Genomic DNA, 19,683 nt, shown 5'->3' on the forward strand with positions numbered 1-19,683 from the left:
TATTTGCATAATTACCATAATTTAGCGTTATGATATAATGCATTGAAGACATATGCTTTGTTATTCCTTTGGTTAACCGCCTCACTTCCGAAGTGCATTATACATATCATATTTAATTTAAATCATTTGGCCCTGCAGCGAAAGCACCTGTGAAGCAGCGTCGACTTCCTCTACAAATCCCGCCCCCTTTCACCGAGACGTGCCTTTCTATTGGTCCTCCGCTTGAGCGACGTCCCCAGCATGCCCCAGGTAGGCCCGTCATCATCGGCGGGGCTCGACGCCGAAGCCACTCCGCCAACATTGCAGAACGCTATGCGGTCGCTCCAACGAGGGGACACGCCGGACTAGAGTCGGCTTTTAACCCCGTTTCCCGGTGCCTCGGCCCCGAGGAACGTCCCGCGGAGGTTCGGCCGGCTTAAAAACCGCAAACAAGGACGACGTTAGCAAGGCTCCGCTTCGGATATTTGCCCCGACTTAATCCCTTCGAACACATCCGTATTCCCAGCCGTCATTGGGCGACAATGCGTGTTTAGATCTTTTTCTACTTGCTTTTTTTTTGGAGGCCTTTATTTTTGCTAATACTTTGTTTGTTTGCTTTTCTTTTTTACAACGCCATGGTGGATTTCATTAGGAAGACTTTTGTGGTCCCTGAAATCAAGCCGTTGGATTTGTATGACTGCACGAAAGCCAAAATATGCTCAAGTGTCGCCTGGTTGTTGGCGAAGTCCTACGGCAGCGCAGGTAAGATTCCCGCAGGGCCCCGGAGACGATGCTTGTTGCTTCGGTGGCTTTTTATTCCGGTGATTTTGTATGTTAAAAATGAGCTTTTGTCACCTTTTTTCATGAGCGCTTTTTATGGGCTACTCAGCGGTTTTGAACACAAAGAGACGTCAATGAAACGAGAAAGCACGCTTTGCCTCAGCTTGTATAAGTACGACATTATTTACATTTTTCTTTAAATAGGACATGTCAGTTTAGAAGGGCTTTTTATCTGGTGTGAAATTCCATTTTGGGCGTGGATAATGTGCTGCCTCTCAAGGATGACAGGCCCTGTAACACTTGACTCTAGCTAAACTGTGGCTCGCGAGCCATACAAGGCCCAATGCAAGAAGCTTCAATTCAGTCAACATTAGGTTGCATCTCTTTAACACCAGATGGAGCAAGTCATTTTAGAAGATAACTGAATTAGTTCAGGGGTCAAGATGTCAACATGTTGCGGTAAATATAAAAAAAAACAACAGTATTTTAGTGTAAATGTAGTTATTTTGGTAGTGATTTTCTTGACTCTTAGCTGATGAGGCATATTTTCTTTGTTTTGACTAGTTTTTCAGTTATGTGCATTTTTTTAGGTGGTAATATTCTAATAGCGCTGGATTATTTTATTGTTCCACTGTCATTGAAACTTATTGACATTATAACCATTTCAGCTATGTTAAAATTAATGTAGGAAACGAAAGAATGTCAGTATTTTGTTTAAAATTGAGCTTTCTTTGTGGGTTCCCTTTATCATGTAAAGATAGTTTCAGTAGTGTACATATTGCAATATCCTATTACCTCTAAATTTTGAGTTTTAGACACCAAATCCAATTCATTGGCATCAATAACAGCCCCAGGGTTTAAAATATACAACAAAAAAACAAGTTTAAAAAAAATAATACAGAAACTGCATATTTAATGTTATGGAGAGTAGCAAACTTTGAATAGTACTACATTAACATGCTGGTTTCAGGTTTTCCTGGTAGCCCTCCCAATTGAAATAGACGTCCAGTGTATCGTTGTCAACGTCCTCCTCACAGGCATAATAGGACACTACTAACACTAGTAAGGGAACACTAGCTGTTATAATTTCATGACCCAAGGCTATTATTACTCACCAACACACCCATCTTTGGAAAAAAAACTATGTTAAGAATCATAAACTGCCTTCCACCTTTTTTAAAGTCTCTTAACGCTAAATAGCTAACAAAATAGAGCTCTGTAATTAAGGACTAGCATTCATTTGCATATTTCTCTGTACTGCATTAGGCTAAAAGATATTTCGCGTTTTACCAGTGTATTTTTATGTTGCATTAATTTTTCTCAAATCTTTTTTCTCCCCAAAGGTTTTTCTCGGTCAGTTTCCAGGTGCGCTTCGGCCATATTTTCCACTTAATCCTGGTAATCTTAAGAGGGCGTGACTAGTGTAGCGTGCTATGTCCAAAACAAAGCTCGCTTACACAATTGCAGGCTCCGGGTCCCCCCCGCAGTAGCCACTCTATTTGCCCTCCCCCCTCCTTCCCCTCCTTTCCTAGCCCCGCCCTCTAGGTCAAAGTCATTTCCCGGGCCTCCGGTTTTGCAAAAAGTTCCGCCGGCTCAAAGATCAAATCCCGCCTCCCCCGAGGACGATATGTCCGACGTCTTGTCATCCCGACGCCGAGCTATGTTTTGCACTCGGGCGAAGGCCGTCGCGATTGTTTTGGCGAGAAGGGAATTTGGGACTTAACCTTGACTCGGCGAATGACTCAGAGAAACTTTATGCCGAGACCAGAAACTCTGGATCGGCCTGTTCTCGTCTGAAATTCATGTGTGTACTTCTAGGAGCTTATTTAACTCAATGGCTGCCATTAATGGCGCTAGCTGACGTTTTTGGTGGCTTTCAAAGAGCCGCTTCTCCCAGTTTTAATGAATTAAATGTCTATTGTAGTCAATAGAAGCCATGAAATATTCTATATTCAAGGTTTGTTTGTGTTTAGTATAGAAATGTAGTATACAGATCTTGTAGGAGTACTTAAGCATGGAGTACATTGGCAAGACTTAGTCTTGTACTGTATACTCTATGACTAGAGAGTAAACAAGAGTAAGACGGAGGTGATATCCTGCTCAGCTCCGTCCGTCCGTCTCTCCTGCTGACTCACCATAGCAACCCGCTAGTCAATGGATGAGTAATCATTCCGAGAGGATTGGGAGCAACTTAATTGCTACAAAAGAGCTCTCGTCTTAAAGCAGGTTGAGTCTAGATTTACAAGTTGGCTTTAAACCAGCCAAAAAGCCCAATTATACTCAAAACAACAGTGGCTAGCTGACTAGCCGCTAGGTTTCTATCTTGCGACCTCATCCAATAGCCCCATTGACCACCAATACCGGCAATTGGGTGTAATACCGATTGCCCCAAGTGGAGCCTCCCTGTTACCCAACGGTTGTGATTTGCGTGTGTCGAGCTAGCACATATCTGTAGCCTGCAGGCTAGCTCGTACGCTCGATAACGCGCTCACGCCAATCAAACGCAGAGCACCGTTTGGTAATTGCCAGGTCAATACTTATTACAACCATTGGCTTGTGGCTATCACGTTGGAGTCCCTCTGTATTGCTAGCCAATAAGTTAGCAAAAATGTGACCCTAAATTGCCCTAAAATGTACAGTTGGCGGCCCTACAACGACAAAGTGACGTCTAGTGCAGTCGATGGCGGTCATTGGAAAGCCGAGCTCTAAAATAGTTTTTAATGTCCGTGGTTTAATGGTGGAAACTGGGCGTCTTGTTTTGGTGAAAGTGAACGGATCGTTTGCGTGACTTACGATGACATGACATTACACGTGGACGCCTCCTATTGTTTACACGCTTGGGTGTAATCTAAAGCACCCAGACACACTTTGTGTTTACCCAGGTTTTTTTTTTAAGTGGTCTGTCGCTAGGATAATGTGGAGGCAAAAAAGTAGCTAATGCTAAATGTTTCAAATGCAAGGGGATTTTCTAACATAGTTTTTCTACCCAAAAATCAATGGGACATTATTAGCCGATGTTTTGCTAACTACTGACTATGATGCTAAACATATATGTATATATATTTTCAGGTTTTAAGTCAAAGTCTATAAAATAAGGAGGAATATATAGAGATAGTAATTATAGGATGGTAAGTATAGGAAAGTGGAATTTGGAGTACAAAGTCATGTCTTGTTTTGCATTGCAAATCAGTCAGGTCAGGTTTTCCCGCATGTGGAGAAACCAGTTGAAAAGTGGGCGCGTTAGCTTTGTTTTCAGACATTTTGTTTGCCGGAAAACCAGTCGGAGCAGATGTGATGAAGGTATTCGTACCTCGCCTGTCATAATGTATTACACTGTTATGATAATTTACTCTTGACTGCACATTTTGATCAGGACCAATGTTAAACTTAACTTTTTGTATACATGTGATTTATGTGTCCATGAAATGACGATATTATAAGACTATTAATATTTTTTTGTGTTAATAAATTGCATCCAAATCATTGACGTATTTCCTTTGTTCTCTTATTAGAGAATGTTCCCGCTGAACTGCGAGAACCATTCTACCGCGACCAGTACGAGCAAGAGCACCTGAAGCCGCCCGTCACCCGCCTACTGCAGTCGTCGGAGCTTTACTGCCGGGCTTACGGCCTACTGCTGCTGGGCGCCGGGCGAGAGCAGGCGCAGCCCAAAGACAATGCCGCCCTGTTGCGACTACTCGCCGAACGAGGCCTGCTGTCCAAAGAACCCGACTCGGCGCCCACCGACGCCGACTTGAAACGGCAGCCCGTCAAAATGGTGAGTTTTCTTTCAAGTCGAGTGTTTTTGAAACGTTAAGTTTAGCTAACTGAAGAAAAATTAGACATGCTAAAACTTGAATCCATCACTTAGAGTATTTTCTCGCATATTAGCCACCTATGCTTATAAGACGTACCCTTAAAATCGTTGAATTTTACAATTTCTCGCATATAAGTCGCCCCTTGATTCACAATATTCACCTCCATATTCATAGTTTTAAAAGAATTAAACTCTGTTACGATATTTTTTGTTGAAGATCATTCATAGACGTCAAAATTATTATTTTTTTACCGTTATCTGTTTATCTTTTCTCTATTTTGAAATAAACAGCATCTCATCTTTGTCACTTTGCAGTTTCGTGCATATCAACTCTAATTTATGCGCATATAAGCCTTACCCTTCGATTCAATCATATTTTTTCCAACAAATACGGCTTATATGCCAGAAAATACGCTAAGTCTCAATTCAAATACATAAAATAAATAAACACAAATCAACTGGTCCGAACAGTCGCATGTAGCATTGCATTCTGGTCCTATTTTGTACTTTGATTCATGGGATTAAAGGCCCTCCTGAAAAGACCCCCATGCTCCCTTCCCCCGCCTTTGCCATATTTCCCCTCGCTCTCATTCTGCTCATCCTAGAGGATGAGTGGATCCAGCTGCTGGCACAACGACAGCCACTAGCTTTGACGGTGAAAGACAATCTGCCACCTTTATGTCATTCGTCCCATTCAAACCATGCATATTAATCTCTGGACATGTCCATTGAGTAGCCATGTATTCTAATGGATGCTCCCTAAGAGGACAATAGAAGGGAAATTGTAAATTAAGTCCAGTGAAACCTGATTGCCCTCTTGTCTCCCCCCCTATTTTCGTCTTGCTCTCATTCGGACGACTGTAAAAAAAACATCTTAAAGTAGTCTAGCAATTAAGTGGTCTGAAAAGAGGTAGTGTTTTCCCGGTAATGTAATCTCGTGGAACCTTTTAACAACTTTTTACCTCAGTGGGAACCTGTTTTCCAGATACTTTTGAGATTAGGAGACAACAAATGTTGACACTTAAAAGCCATATTTTATTTTTAAGACCAAACCATTGACTTAATGACTTGTGAATGAGCTTCAGAAAAGGAAATAATGGCTAAATATTTCTGTTTGAGTGTCCATTATGTCATTAACAATAACATAAAGGGACTATTGCTCGGTAAATATTGAGTCATACATTTGTATGTTGCTTTTTGTACCCTCTACTTGCTAATGTACATAACAAGGTCCACTAGTGAGTTTAGTAAAGAAGAACTTTGCTCGACTTTCTTTAAAATTTCAAACAAATTGCTTGTTTTTAGCCTCAAGATCAAATGTTAAATATTCGTAAGACTGTCATCCTTTTAACCATGCTCGTAAAAACCCAGTTTTGACTTTGGCAGGAATTGGAGCGCGCCGTACGTAATACTTTGTAAACTAATCCTGCATCTAGCATGGCTAAATCTCAGAGCTAAAAATTCAGAACGCAGTTTTTTTTGTTTGTTTTTACACTCTCTGTAGCCGAAGCGCAGAAATACTCTCCTCAATTCGCCAAAAACCTGTTTCTAGTACTGACATTTCTGCGTATTTTCTCCTTATTAGTCACTCCTGTCAAATATTCACCGCTTATGTCACATAATCGACTAAAGGTGGCTCATTTTAGTCATATTTTAGACAGCGGTGTCCTTTTTATGTTGATGTTTCTGTAATAATCCAACTCCAACTCCTAATACTTGACCGGCAAACTCGTTTTTTTTGCCCAGCTAGGACTCACAAGTCTGAGAAATGTGGGTCAAGTGGTAACCAAAGGATGGATGCGTTCAATGGCCTTGAAAAGACGGCAATCCGACTTAGCAGAAATCTTGGCATCAAGCGTCTCTCACCCAATTTGATGAGAACTTTGTAGTGCAACTACTGAATTGGAAGCTTTATTTTTTTTCCCCTCACTAATGAAATGACTCGTTGAGTCATAGCAGCACGACAACAGACCTTGGCAAGATATATGTTGTTAGATGCCACCCTTTTGGAAGAGTTTCAATTAAAGATTATCTTTGAAAAAGCCAAGGGAAATTGAATTTGAAATAAGCAACAGTATCTGTTGATGAAAGCCACATATTGTGATATTATCATAGTAGGATAAAGAGTCATATCTCGCTGACAATATACAATTGTTGCTACTTATCCACAAAAATTCCCAAGCACTTGTTTTCATTAGTGAAATAGGATTGTAATCAGGTTTAAGAACTATTAAATCCATTGAATTTTGAGTTATAAATCTAGAAAGATAATGCAGTGTTTTCCAAAATATATGTCATATTTAATATTTATTTATCAACTTTGTAGACCAAAAAGCAATACCATAAAAGTAAAAAAAACAAATTTACAATCAAGGTCAATTAATTCATTACATTGTATTTTTTTAAACGGTTATTTTTATAATTGTTAACATTAAGTCAACATAGTTTCCTAAATGGACTTATTTTTGCCAGATTTTAACCCCTTAAGTTCCAAACTCCATCATCCAATAAACCTTGAATTTCAGCTTCTTGTGCGGGCCACATTCAAAGATATTTGTATCCTTATTTTGCTAATACTCTATCTTTATAGCATCCAATTATAGGTCTACTAAAAAACTAATTTATTAGCCCTAAAAGTAGAGCAACTGATAGTACGTTATGTTTGTATGTGTGGGTGCATAACGCCGCGTCCCATTGAGGATCAAGATAGGCAAAGATTAGAGATAATCTGCCCCGCAGACTCAACGTCACCAGCCGTGATTGGTTGACACAGCGGGCCAACTCGCAGCGGTCGACCTATCAACGACAAACTCAGTCACTTCTTGTCCATTTACAGTCTAACACAGGGGTGTCAAACACATAGAACTAACAATAAATCCACGTTTTCCTTTGTATTAGTCACTAATACTAATAATTAGTGCAAAGAATGAGTAAATTATCACAATGCTTATTAAAAAATCATTTTACATTACGAACAATATATTATGAACAAGAGAATAACATAAGAACATAAATAAATGTCAATTCATGTTGTCTGCACGTACTAAAACACTGCGCCCCTAGCGGATAATACAAGAACTACAAATTTTAAAGAAAATTCTTTTTTTTTTAAAATAAAATGCAGCTTTCTTCCCCGGGCCGTACTAAACCACTAAAAGGGCCAGATCCGGCCCGCGGGCCGTATGTTTGACACCCCTGGTCTAACACATAGTGTTGTGTACTTTGTTTTTATTGGCTATTTAATCACAGCACTATGTTAGCAAGATGGGGGATCGAACCCAGAATTTCTTTGTTTCCTTGATTAACCTTTTATAAGAAAAATAGCTATTTTTTGTCAATGTTATTAGTAGTATCATACATTTTTCTGTTCATTACTTGATAATACTTGTACTCCCAGTGTGTATACTTCTAAAAAAACATTTAGTACATGTCCATCCCCTTGTACAAAATACTCCTTGTGGGCCCCAGACTTTGCCTGATCCCTATTTTTTCCCCCTCAGTGGGTACGAGCAGGGGGTGGGCTTAGTTAAGTCATATTTCAGACATAATCAGACCACGCCCTCCTCATAATCTTGCCTAATAAGCCAAAAGAAAAATGCCTTGCTTTTGTTTAACCTGCAGAAAATTAGTCTATCCAAATTGTCACTAAAAAACTCGGATATTTTTTTGCCTGTCGGGGGCCAAGGTGCATTGTGGGTCAGCTGGCTGGTTGTCATGGTAACCTGGCAACCTCGGACTCATGCATTCTAGAGTGGCTCCTCACTCATTAGGGAGAATTGGGTTTAGGGGGCTGGCAATTGGACCAACAAACACTTTTGATTTTTAGCTGATGAATGACTCCTTTGATGAATGCTTGTACATATCCACTTGTGCATTTTTTTGTTTTTTTTGGTTTGGCTGATTTTTGCTTTCATCTTTTACTGCTACGTCTGCCGGCCGGGGGGCGGGGGAAGTGGGCGTGTCGGGATATGGATTTCTTTTGTTTTGGACGCTCGCTGGGATCACGGTGTCCTTTTTAAAAGTGTCTCGTGAGGCGAAATCCCCGCTGAATCATAATATGTGCTGATAGGAAAATTGCTCACAGATGCTAATTGCTAAATGCTAATTTTATTCTATTTCTACCAAGGCCTTCCACTTTTGCTAACAACAACATATTCTACTTACTTCTCTTATTAAATAATACTAACTTATTATTTTGTCCTGTATTTCAAGTGTTTAATTTTCCCATTACAGCAATGTCACCACAATGTCATTCATTTTCTGAACTGCTTTATCTTCTCTAGGGTTGCCAGGGGTGCTGGAGCCTATCCCAGCTGACTCCAAACCAGAAGTGGGGGACACCTTGAATTGCTGGCCAGCCAATCACAGGGCACAAAAAGACAAACAACCAATCAGTCATTCCTAGGGGCAATTTAGAGTGTCCAATTAGTCTACCATGCATATTTTTGGGAATGTGGGTGGAAACCAGAGTACCTGGAAAAAACCCACTCAGGCCTGGGCAGAACATGCAAACTCCACACAACCAATTCTACTTTATTCTTTAAAAAATCTGACTTTTTCCCCTATATTTCAACTCTTTCTAATCTACCCATTATACAAAAATCTGACCAACTACAATATTTTATCCCTAATTCTAATTTTACCCCCAAAAAATAGACAATATGCCCTAACCATTCCTTTCCCTAATTGTTTTTTTTTTTTTTTAAATAAGATAATAGCGGTTATGCTAACCTTCATATGTCCCAATGCTGATCTACTGTGAGAGGATTATCCACTCTTTCATCAGCATCCAGCCGCTAGCCCATTTGTCCTATTTTTCTGCTGCTGCAGCGTAGCGACTAAAGCTCCCACAGACCCACCGCACTGCCATCCCAGGCATTCCTATACCCTCCATGAGCACGTCAGGAATAGGCAACATTACCCAAAAAAAAAAAAAAAACTGTCAGACCGACGTTTGCAGGCCAACGACCCGCAAAGGTCAGCATTTTAGCGGCCCAGGCTAACGCTAACACGTGGCCCAGCCCAAAATTCCACTTAGGAAGGTCTAGTAACCCCTAAAGTGGAATTAAAGTGGGAACAGGCACTAGTTTGTACAGATTAGGATCATGATCTAAGAATGGAACCCATGACCAGAATTTGCCGTTTGTGGGAATTTGTTAATGAGGCTAATGTTGTTTTTATAGAGAAAAAAATGGGCCTCATAGGGGTGATGGAAAGTAGTCCATAAAGACGTTAGGAAAGATGTTTTTATGTATTTTTTGGTCTTGTTTTTGGTGTTGTAAATTATGCAGTCATGTTATGAAGGTATTTTTTTAATCTAGACGTCCAATGACAACAAAACCTTTCTTTACAGGGAAAAATAAGCTAAAATGAAGTCTCGAGGTACACAAACGTAAACACGTAATGAGCTAACAGGTTTATACAGTTAAGACATTCTATCTAAGTTGTCTTTTATTCAATTCTTGTCTTTGGAATGGTGAGGTAGGCATGAGAACATGGTTTAAACTCATTTTGAAAGTCTGTTAAGTCTGATACACAAAAGAAAAAAACGTCACGTACTCGAAAACTGCATAAATGTAAATTTGCTGATCTGCTTCCAATGTAATGATTTAACGACAGGACACACAAGTCCAAAGTTCACTTGCATGAACTGACGTGTTTTGCTTGTTTAGGAACTCAACTGTCATTTTGCTGACTCACGTGGATTTTAGTGACTTCTAGTGGATACTTTGTGTAATGCAACAACAACAGCAGCGTTTGTCGGTCTTAGCTGTTTAGGAAAGTTGTTTTAAACATTTTATAGCAAGTACCACCTCTAAAAATACCATTGTAAAAAAAAACTGTGTATTTAATATTGAATTCAAAGTTTGACAGCCATTTTTTTTCACTTAGCAGCCATGTTCCCTCTAATTTTTAATGTAAAACATGCTGTAAAACACGAAAAACCATAAGAGTAGACAGAGCTACTACCACTGGCTGCTACGTAAACAGCGCCATCATGTGGAAAGGAGTAAAAAAACAGATTTTATTTACTGTGCGCCATATGATTGCTGATCACTTTTTTAAACATCTTTAAACTTCTTTTGCAGAGTGCCCACTTGGCCGTAATGGACGCCCTGATGGCGTTGGGAGCTTCGGAGACGGTGTCCTCAACTAAGACGAAAGAACTTCTGGGCGGGGCTTCCAGTTGGGAAGATGCTCTTCTTCATTGGGTCAATACAGTGAGTTCCACTTTTGAGTCAATCCCAATCCAGAAACCTTTCAAAATGGAAGAATTTAACCTATTAACGTGTTTCCATTTTGTTTGACAGATCAACCAGAAACTGCGAGAACTTTCCGAAAAATCCCAAAACGACCAAACGCCTCAAGCCGTCCCAGAAAACGAAACCCAAACCCTTCAACCTGCTGTAAGTATTATTTATTTATGTACTTGTCCGCTTATTTTTGCAACGTTGGACATTGACATCGACCCCAAATAAATCTGACAAAATCCTTTTTTATTTACTTTTTTCTCCCCGGGAAGCTTCACTGTCCTTTTTTTCTTTGTGTGACTGTTGTTTCCTTTCAGGCTTTAAATCTCTCTTTGTGCTCCTGTCCTCCATTTTTGTCCTCCTTGTCTCCTTTCCCGTCCTCAAATGCCTTTCTGACAGTGTCCTACTCGCTGGTACTGGAAACTAGTTCCTGTAAGTTTCCCTTTTTCTTGCTCTCTTCCTTTTCCTTCTCCCTTCCTTCGTCCATCCATCCAGTCGCCGTCAAATGTATCTGCTAATGTCTGACAGGTTAGGCGTTTTTTTTTTTTTTGTTGGGGTGTGTTTATTTTTTGCATTTTTATTTGGAGTTGAGCAAGTGCAGGTGGTGTGGCACGGTTGATGAGCATGTGAGGGATAGCGTGGTGGCTAAGTGGTGGCTTGCACGGCATGTCTGAATAGTATAACAGAAGTGGTTTGTTTACTGTCTGTGTGGGAATTTGCTCTCACTCCTGCAACCCTTTTTGTTTTGGTCTAATTTACGAAACTTACTCTTTCCTTGTGGTGAGGAAGGTAATTGCATGTATAGTAATCCCTTGAATATCGCGGTTAATGTAGACCAGACATGACGGCGATAATCCAAAAATCGCAAAGTAGGGTGACCCCTATTTTTTAAAAAAAAAAAACATATATAATAACATTAATACATTTAAAATATATATATTTTTAACTTCAGTGCCGAGTTCTGTTAGCACGAGTAGCGTCTGCTTGAGTTTCCTTGGAGATTTTCACATTTTTAAAACCTTAAAAACAATCATAAATGTTATTTTTTTCTTCAGAGATGGTTCTAGTAGCAAGAATTTATTCTGCTTATGAGTTTGTGTAGATATTCACATTTTTATGGACTTTAAAATATTTAAGAAAATTAAAAATGAATAGCAAAAAAATTGCAAAGTAGTGCTTCTTGATAGAAGTATTACTTTATTTATTTACTACCTGACAACCTTATGTCCTCTGTTTAGTAGTGAGTCCTTTTTTTGCTTCCTTGTCTATAATTGGTTGCCAACAAACTCCAGGTATACCCTCCTTACTGCCCTTTACTAGCTGGGATAGGCTCCAGCACCCCCCTTATGAGGCTAAACAAACCTGGAAATAAATTAATAATTTTGTATCATGCATTTCCATTGAGACACATGACTTCTTCCGGACCCTTACATTATCAGTTTCAACTATGCAGAGGCAAAACACACACAAAAAAATAATTATATTTACTGTGCAAGAGTCTTAATTTATTCTTTGTTAAATATGATTTTCATAGTACTTGTCACTCATGTTTTTCAGATCCGCTATAGAAAGGACAAAGTTCAGTCCAAACAGGATCCGTTTTTTCCATCGGTGAAGGAAGTACCGGATCTGTCCACCGGCTGTGCTATCGCTGCCGTCGTGCATTACTACTGCCCCGCCCTGCTGAGACTGGAAGGTGAGGAATTAGTGTGCCTCTGAGCTCAGTCCAAAGCATCTATGGTGGTCTTTTTTCGGCAGATGTCTGCATGAAGGAGAACATGTCACCCGCCGACAGTTCGTACAACTTGCAGTTTATCCGCGAGTTCTGCGACAGCTGCCTGAAGAGCTGCTGCCATTTAGCACTGGAGGATTTGCTGTATTCGCCGCCAGAGCTTCGGGTAGCCACATCTGGACTATAACTTGCCGTTTTAATAATCCAAGTGTTGATCCATTTCTGTACTCTTTGCATAGGTCAATACGTTGAGTTTTTTAGCTGAGTTGCTGCACTGTTTTGAAGTACAAAGGCCGGATTTTGTTCAACCGGTGGAGATTTTAGGTAAGGGTTTCATTTTTGATAGTATTGATGTTTTTGGTTTAAGGTGGTACTAGTGAAGTACATAAGGTCCACATCTGGGCTGCCTGATATTTCTTGCAAAAATAAAATTCTAATAACATGGAAGCTTGAAAACTTAGCAATTTTTTTGCACATTTTTCAACCCCAATCTTATTGAAACAAAACCAATTTTTATTTAAAAAAAGGGAATACATGTTTTCCTTTCTAATTAAAAATAAAAGAAAATATTTGTTTTAAATTATATTACAAATACAAAAAGCTTATTTACTTCCCCTCTTAAATTAAATTGATAAATTATTTGATTATTTTGATTACATTCCAGGTGCTGGTAAATAGCTGTTTGTTTATATTTTATTTTATTATTTCAGATAGAAAGGCTTATTTACTCTCCCTCTTTTAAATTAAATCAAGAAAATATTTGCTTCGGACTATTTCAGGTGACAGTAAACAGTTATTCAAATGTTGACACTGAAGAAAGAATATTTTTGCCTATTTCAAAAAGTAGAAATACTTTTAAGATGTACTTGTGCAAATTCAGGTTACATCACCACCTTGGAACCAAAAGTCCCTGTGTATTACTACCAAGTAAACTTGATATATCATGACATCTTTCCATTTTGTAATCTTTTTCCTTAGATGTTACCGTGGCATCAATCCCCAAGGGCGTGAACGGTAACAGGTACGAAAACTTGTAAATAATGGCCAAATACCATTTTGGGGACGTTAACTAATCTCTTCTTTACAGTACTTCTCCATCTATCTTCAAGAAACCCTTCCTTCCAATTTCCTCCCCTGCATCAGGTGAGACCCAGACTATCGTGACAGCTCTTGGGAAGAAACTGTCTTTGAGTCTGTTTGTCTTGGCTGTTATGGCTCGCTAGCGCCTTCCAGAAGGCAGCCAGAGTGCTGAGTTCAAAAGTTAAACTATTGCCAGCGTAGGAATCGGAACTGGAGTTGGATAATGTGTGCATGCTTTTTAGTTTTGTCTTTGACTGTGTTCAGGGTCTTTGAATCAGTCTACCTCAATGTCTCACTTGGAAGGAGTCGCAAAGACGTGGAGCAAAAAAAGGTGCGTCTCTTTACGTGACCGGACGTTTGGTCGCCGGTCAAATGGTGACAGAGTTTACTGTTGAAACCAGCTCTCAAAATTATATTCATGAGAGAGAGTTTAATATCTAAATATCTACTGTTGTCAACAGTACTTAGATATTAAACTCATGAATATAATTTTGAGCGCTGGTTTCAGGACTTAGATATTAAACAGGACTTGGATATTAAACAGTACTTGGATATTAAACAGGACTTGGATATTAAACAGTACTTGGATATTAAACAGTACTTGGATATTAAACAGTACTTGGATATTAAACAATACTTGGATATTAAACAATACTTGAATATTAAACAGTACTTGGATATTAAACACTACTTGGACATTTAGCAGTACTTGGATATTTAGCAGTACTTGGACATTAAACAGTACTTGGATATTAAACAGTACTTGGATATTAACAGTACTTGGATATTTAGCAGTACTTGGATATTTAACAGTACTTGGATATTAAACACTACTTGGATATTAAATAGTACCTAGATATTAAACAGTGCTTAAATATGTTTTTTTTTTTTTTTTTTTTTGACCAGTCGCCCGCTGTCGGCCATCTCCTTCAGCATCCCCTTCGGCTTAGACAGCGACGTAGACGTAGTGATGGGCGACCCGGTCATCACGCGCTCCGTCAGCTCGGACCAGCTTCACCGGCCCTTCACGCCTCCAGAGCGTGGGAGCAACTCGCCCGCTTCCAACGGCGTGCACAGGGCGTCCTGGTCCACTCAGAGCGCCGACGCCGCTCTTCCGACGGGAGTGGAAAATGGCGTCGAAGAGCCGGAAGCGGGGGAGCTTCCCACCATCGAAGAAGCCCTTCAGATTATTCACAATGAGAGAAAGTTGGAGCCACGCCTGCATCCCGACGGCGCCCCCGATGGATTCTTCTTGCACTCACCGGACCGGCCCGCCGACCCGGTCAGTCGCTCCGCCCCGACGTCCTCGGGAATGGCGCGACGGGTCGCCGAAGAGTCCGCCCGGACCAGGAACGCGTCCGAATGCTCTCGGGACGACGACTCGGTCCTTCGAGACGGCAGCGTGGACTCGGACGCTTCGGAAGACACGCCGCGGGCTCGCTCCACCCCCGGCTCGGCGTCGGCATCCGACAGCGGCGTCAAGATGACCACCTTCGCCGAACGTAAAAAGAAGCAAGACGCCGATCCCCGCCGAGCCAGCGGCGAAGCGCCCGTTCCCCGCGCCGCCTCGTGGGATGTGAAGTTCGAAGAAAGCCCCGGCAAGAGCCCCGGGCTCAACAACGAAATGTCCGAGCTCGGGGTCCGCCTAGAGGAGAAACGGCGGGCTATCGAAGCCCAGAAGAAGCGGATCGAGGCCATCTTCGCCAAGCACCGGCAAAGGTTGGGCAAGAGTGCCTTCCTACAGCTGAAGAAGGAGGAGCAAGACGACGGCGAGGATGGCGAGGCCCAAGGAAACCACTCAGGTACTTCCTCCAACCAGGAGGACCTTTCCCGGGTGTCCGGCACCAAGAATCGAGACCGGCCCCTCTCTGCAAAAAGCGAACCGGCCAAAGAGCAGGCGAACGAAAAAGCCACGGCGCCACTCGGCGACTACAACAACGCCGTTTCCAAACTGACGGCGGCCCTCAGTTCGCTTCAAAGCGACATGCAACGTCTCACGGAACAACAGAACCAACTGGTACAGAAGAAGGCGTCCTGGGTCATCCCCCCCAGTCCCAAGACCTCCACCCCGACAGCACGTAGCCCCCGAGATTCCAGCAAAGACTACTACCCCGCCTCCCCGTCGCCATCCCGCAAGTCGACAAACTACGCCACGCCTCCCAAATCCCCGAAAGCGGTCCACCGCAGGACTCAGTCGGCCCCCCCGAAAAGCCCCAAACATGGCCGCCCCCCGGCCTTATCCAGGGTCATCAACACGCCACAGAGCGTGGACCGCATTCCGCACCTTCGCCGCGGGAACCCCTCGCAATACCAAATCCAGACGTCGTCCTCCTTCTCCATCGGCGACTCGGACAGTTTCGACGAACTTCGCTCTTTGGCGACCACTCCCGCGGTGACGCTCACGCCGACCCGACGCCCCTCGGGGGACGACGCCCTGTCCGAAGCGGGCTCCGGCGACTACGAGAGTATATTCGGCATGGACGCCGACCCGCGGTTCTCGCGGGCCGTCAGGAAGGAGGCGGCGGCCACCACCGGGGGCTCCAGCTCCGGCGCCCCGTCGGAATGCTCCTTCGAGAGCGACGCCCCGCCCACGCTAGTCAACGGAAAACGGAGCAGTCTGGTGGAAATTTCACTGTCGTCCTTGCCGGCTGACTTGGACGATGACGAGGTGGGTGCGGACCCTTTTTCGGACGCCGGGAGTGACCGGAACGAGCCGGAAACGAAGGGAGGGCTCGGCTTCTTCTTTAAGGTAGGAGGACTCAAAATTTGATTTTCTAAGAAATTAATTAGCGTGTTTTCTAGCATATTAGCCTCTTACTTGCCTTTAAAATAGTCCATAAAATCATTGAATTTTACAATTTCTCCCGTATAAGCCGCCCTCTGCTTCACAATTTTCACCCATTTTTTAAAAATGTTATTATTATTATTATTTTAGTAGGGGGTTAAAAATGTGTTACTTTGAATGGAAAATCTTGAGAAAAATCATTGTTTGTGGTAATAATTGGAAAAAAACGTTCCTGACTCGTAGCAAAGTCTTCATTTGCAGTCTGGCCAAAAGTGACAAAAAGTCTTAATTTCTACATAGACAAACAGACTAATTCCCGCCATTTTGAAATTTCTTCTTCTCACTAGGACGACAACGAACGACCGGAAGACGAAATGGCGCAGAAAAGAGCAGCCTTGCTCGAGAAACAACAGAAGAGAGCCGAGGAGATGAAGAAACGAAAGCTGGAGCAGGAAAAGGAATCCAAGTGAGACTCCGCCCACTACTTAAATCCCTCACATTAATATTATCCCGCGTTCTCTTGACAATTCCATCTATCCTGGCTAACTTCCAGACCTCAGTGGATGAACATTGAGGGTTGGGGAGCCAAGAACGACGAAGGGCCCCGAACCCCGGGAACCCCACCGGCCGAGGGGACGCCCCAGCGGAGAGGAGACTTCACCCGGCAGGAGTACGAACGCAGGCATCAGCTGAAGATCATGGAGGACCTGGACAAGGTCCTCCGGCAGAAGCCCACCACGGTACGCGGCGTCAAGAAGCAGAGACCCAAGACCGTCTTCAGGGACGACTCGGCCCTGGGACACAGCCCCATTAAGGGTCTTGTCGGTAACTAGATTTCCCAAATTTCCATTTCAGTTTTGTACCGTTGCAACTTTTGCTTGCCAATAAGCTTTTTTTCTTTTTTTTTTTTTAAGGCAATCGTCTAAGTAAGATCTACTCCCACTCCACGATGAACTTGTCCTCCATGGCAAATGAATCTGGAGGTTTAACTGTCAGGCGTTCTGGCAGGTAATTGCACTTTTAATGCTTTTAATTTAAGAACACCATCACCGATTGGTCTAAAAATTGATGCCTTGCTTAACTTGTTTTTCCCTCTCACTAGTCGTTCGCACTCTCCTTCCCGCCTCATGTCGCCGGGACGGATGAGTACTCACAACGGAGACCGGGACTGGGACAACGGCTCCACGGTTTCCTCTTCCACCTCCATCCCAGAGTACACGGGTAGGTCAACTATTGGGTTCAGAGTGTCCATCTTTTATTTTGGAACGATAGGTTCCCAGAGAAAGTCAAGGTACATGGAAGAAGTGACTTGGGAAGTGACTTGGGAAGTGACTTGGGAAGTGACTTGGGAAGTGACTTGGGAAGTGACTTGGGAAGTGACTTGGGAAGTGACTCGAAAGTGACTCGAAAGTGACTCGGGAAGTGACTCGGGAAGTGACTCGGGAAGTGACTCGGGAAGTGACTCGGGAAGTGACTCGGGAAGTGACTCGGGAAGTGACTCGGGAAGTGACTCGGGAAGTGACTCGAAAGTGACTGGGAAGTGACTCGGGAAGTGACTCGAAAGTGACTCGGAAACTGACTCGCAATTTTACAAGTATAAAGAAATTTAAAGCTTTCAGCATGATGTGTAGAAATAACAACAAACAAACACAAATTAATAATCAATGAGTAAGTAGTCAACAAAATAAGTAGTACACAAATAGTAACAAACAAATGAACAGATAATGGCACATTTTTAATGAAATCCTATTTTTGTTGTCTTTTTAGGACCAAAGCTATATAAGGAGCCCAGCTTTAAGTCCAACAAGTTCATCATCCACAACGCCATCTCACGCTGCTGCTTGGCCGGCAAAGTCAACGAACCCCAGAAAAATAAGATTGTAGAGGTCAGCCCGGCGCCGATATCCCAACCCAAGTCCCTCCTGACTCACTTTTTCTGTCTCTGTCTTTCCCAGGAAATGGAAAAGAGCACGGCCAACCACTTCCTCATCCTCTTCCGCGACGCCAGTTGCCAGTTCCGCGCCGTTTACACCATGAACCCCGAGACGGAAGAAATGACCCGACTGACCGGCATCGGCCCGCGACTCATCACACTAGACATGGTAGAGTCCATCTACAAGTACAGCTCCGACCGCAAGCAATTCACCGCCATCCCGTCCAAGACCATGTCCATGAGCGTGGACGCCGTCACCATTCCGGGACACTTTTGGCAAAAGCGACCGGGAACCCCCAAGAAGCTGGGCACCCCCAAATAACCAACCAAACCTTGACTTTTCAGGGTTTTTTGACGCTAGGTGCCAAGAAAATGGATTTTTTCTTTCTTTTTTTGCCTAATCGCTTCCCTTCTCAGAGCTCCCGGATTGACGATTGGACGCCATAACCTGACTTAAACTGCCTTGCCTTTCTTTGTACAATGTTTGGGGTTTCTATCCCACGCTTTTCAATCCTGTTTCCCCTTTTTTTCGCTGCCTTTTCTCCTTTTTTAGGGCTTGAATTTGCAACAAAGACATTTGGATGTACTCGTCTTTTGGAGGAATTTCGCCTCCATTGGCAGAAACTGGAAAGAAAACTACAAAGGAGGGCTAGTATTTGTTTATATATACTCTGCTAACTAATGCTGATTTAAAATGTCATGATTGCTGACCATTTTTTTTCTTTTGAGGGGAATTATTTGCTTAAAAAATAGATGCTGTGTAAGTATTTCGCTTTTTGTACACATGGGAATAAGCTAGTTGTACGTTTTGAGGAGGAGTCATGTTTTTTTTCGTGTGTTTATGACCACGAAACGATCCCATTCATGTTTGTTAAGGTTTTTTTGGGGGTCGTAGCAGACGGGTCAAATCAGAGGAATGTAAAAGGCCAATTTTTTGGACCGTAACGCTTCATTTATGCCATAATTTTGGCCCTTAAACGCTTCCTTGAAAATCACGGTTTGCCTCCAAACACGGTGATGTTTTAATTATTGACGCAAAGACAAGAAAATTATGAAATAAAGTTAAAAAAATGAAGAAAAAAATACAAGAATGCTCACCTAGACTATGGATGTGTATTTATTTATCAAGAGTAGTATGTGGTTATGCAATAACTTTTTTGATTCTGTGCAATCCTCCCTTGAAAATCCTTGCCAGTTAGGGGGTTTATTTATTTACTTTTGATTTAGATTTGATGTTTCATTTCAGGTTCTACTAATGTCATTTTTTTTTGTCTATTCAGGTAGTTTCCATTGCTGTCGTAACGTTTTTTTCTTTTTATTTTTTTT

The 19,683-nt window shown here is 42.2% G+C and overlaps 1 protein-coding gene across 1 annotated transcript; it reads left to right on the forward strand.

Moving 5' to 3' along the window:
- Positions 1-260: 260 nt before the first annotated feature.
- camsap3 (calmodulin regulated spectrin-associated protein family, member 3) lies at positions 261-19,680 on the forward strand. The gene is made up of 18 exons (XM_077734393.1): positions 261-741; positions 4,272-4,537; positions 10,666-10,797; positions 10,888-10,983; positions 11,227-11,259; positions 12,385-12,523; positions 12,586-12,725; positions 12,799-12,883; positions 13,538-13,580; positions 13,647-13,702; positions 13,904-13,970; positions 14,546-16,388; positions 16,772-16,890; positions 16,978-17,249; positions 17,339-17,432; positions 17,527-17,645; positions 18,192-18,310; positions 18,380-19,680. The coding sequence occupies exons 1-18, from the start codon at positions 615-617 to the stop codon at positions 18,677-18,679; spliced, it is 4,050 nt and encodes a 1,349-aa protein (XP_077590519.1). The 5' UTR covers positions 261-614; the 3' UTR covers positions 18,680-19,680.
- The last annotated feature ends 3 nt before the right edge of the window (positions 19,681-19,683 follow it).

Source organism: Stigmatopora nigra, chromosome 15 (assembly GCF_051989575.1).
Source record: "Stigmatopora nigra isolate UIUO_SnigA chromosome 15, RoL_Snig_1.1, whole genome shotgun sequence".
Lineage (NCBI taxonomy): Eukaryota > Metazoa > Chordata > Actinopteri > Syngnathiformes > Syngnathidae > Stigmatopora > Stigmatopora nigra.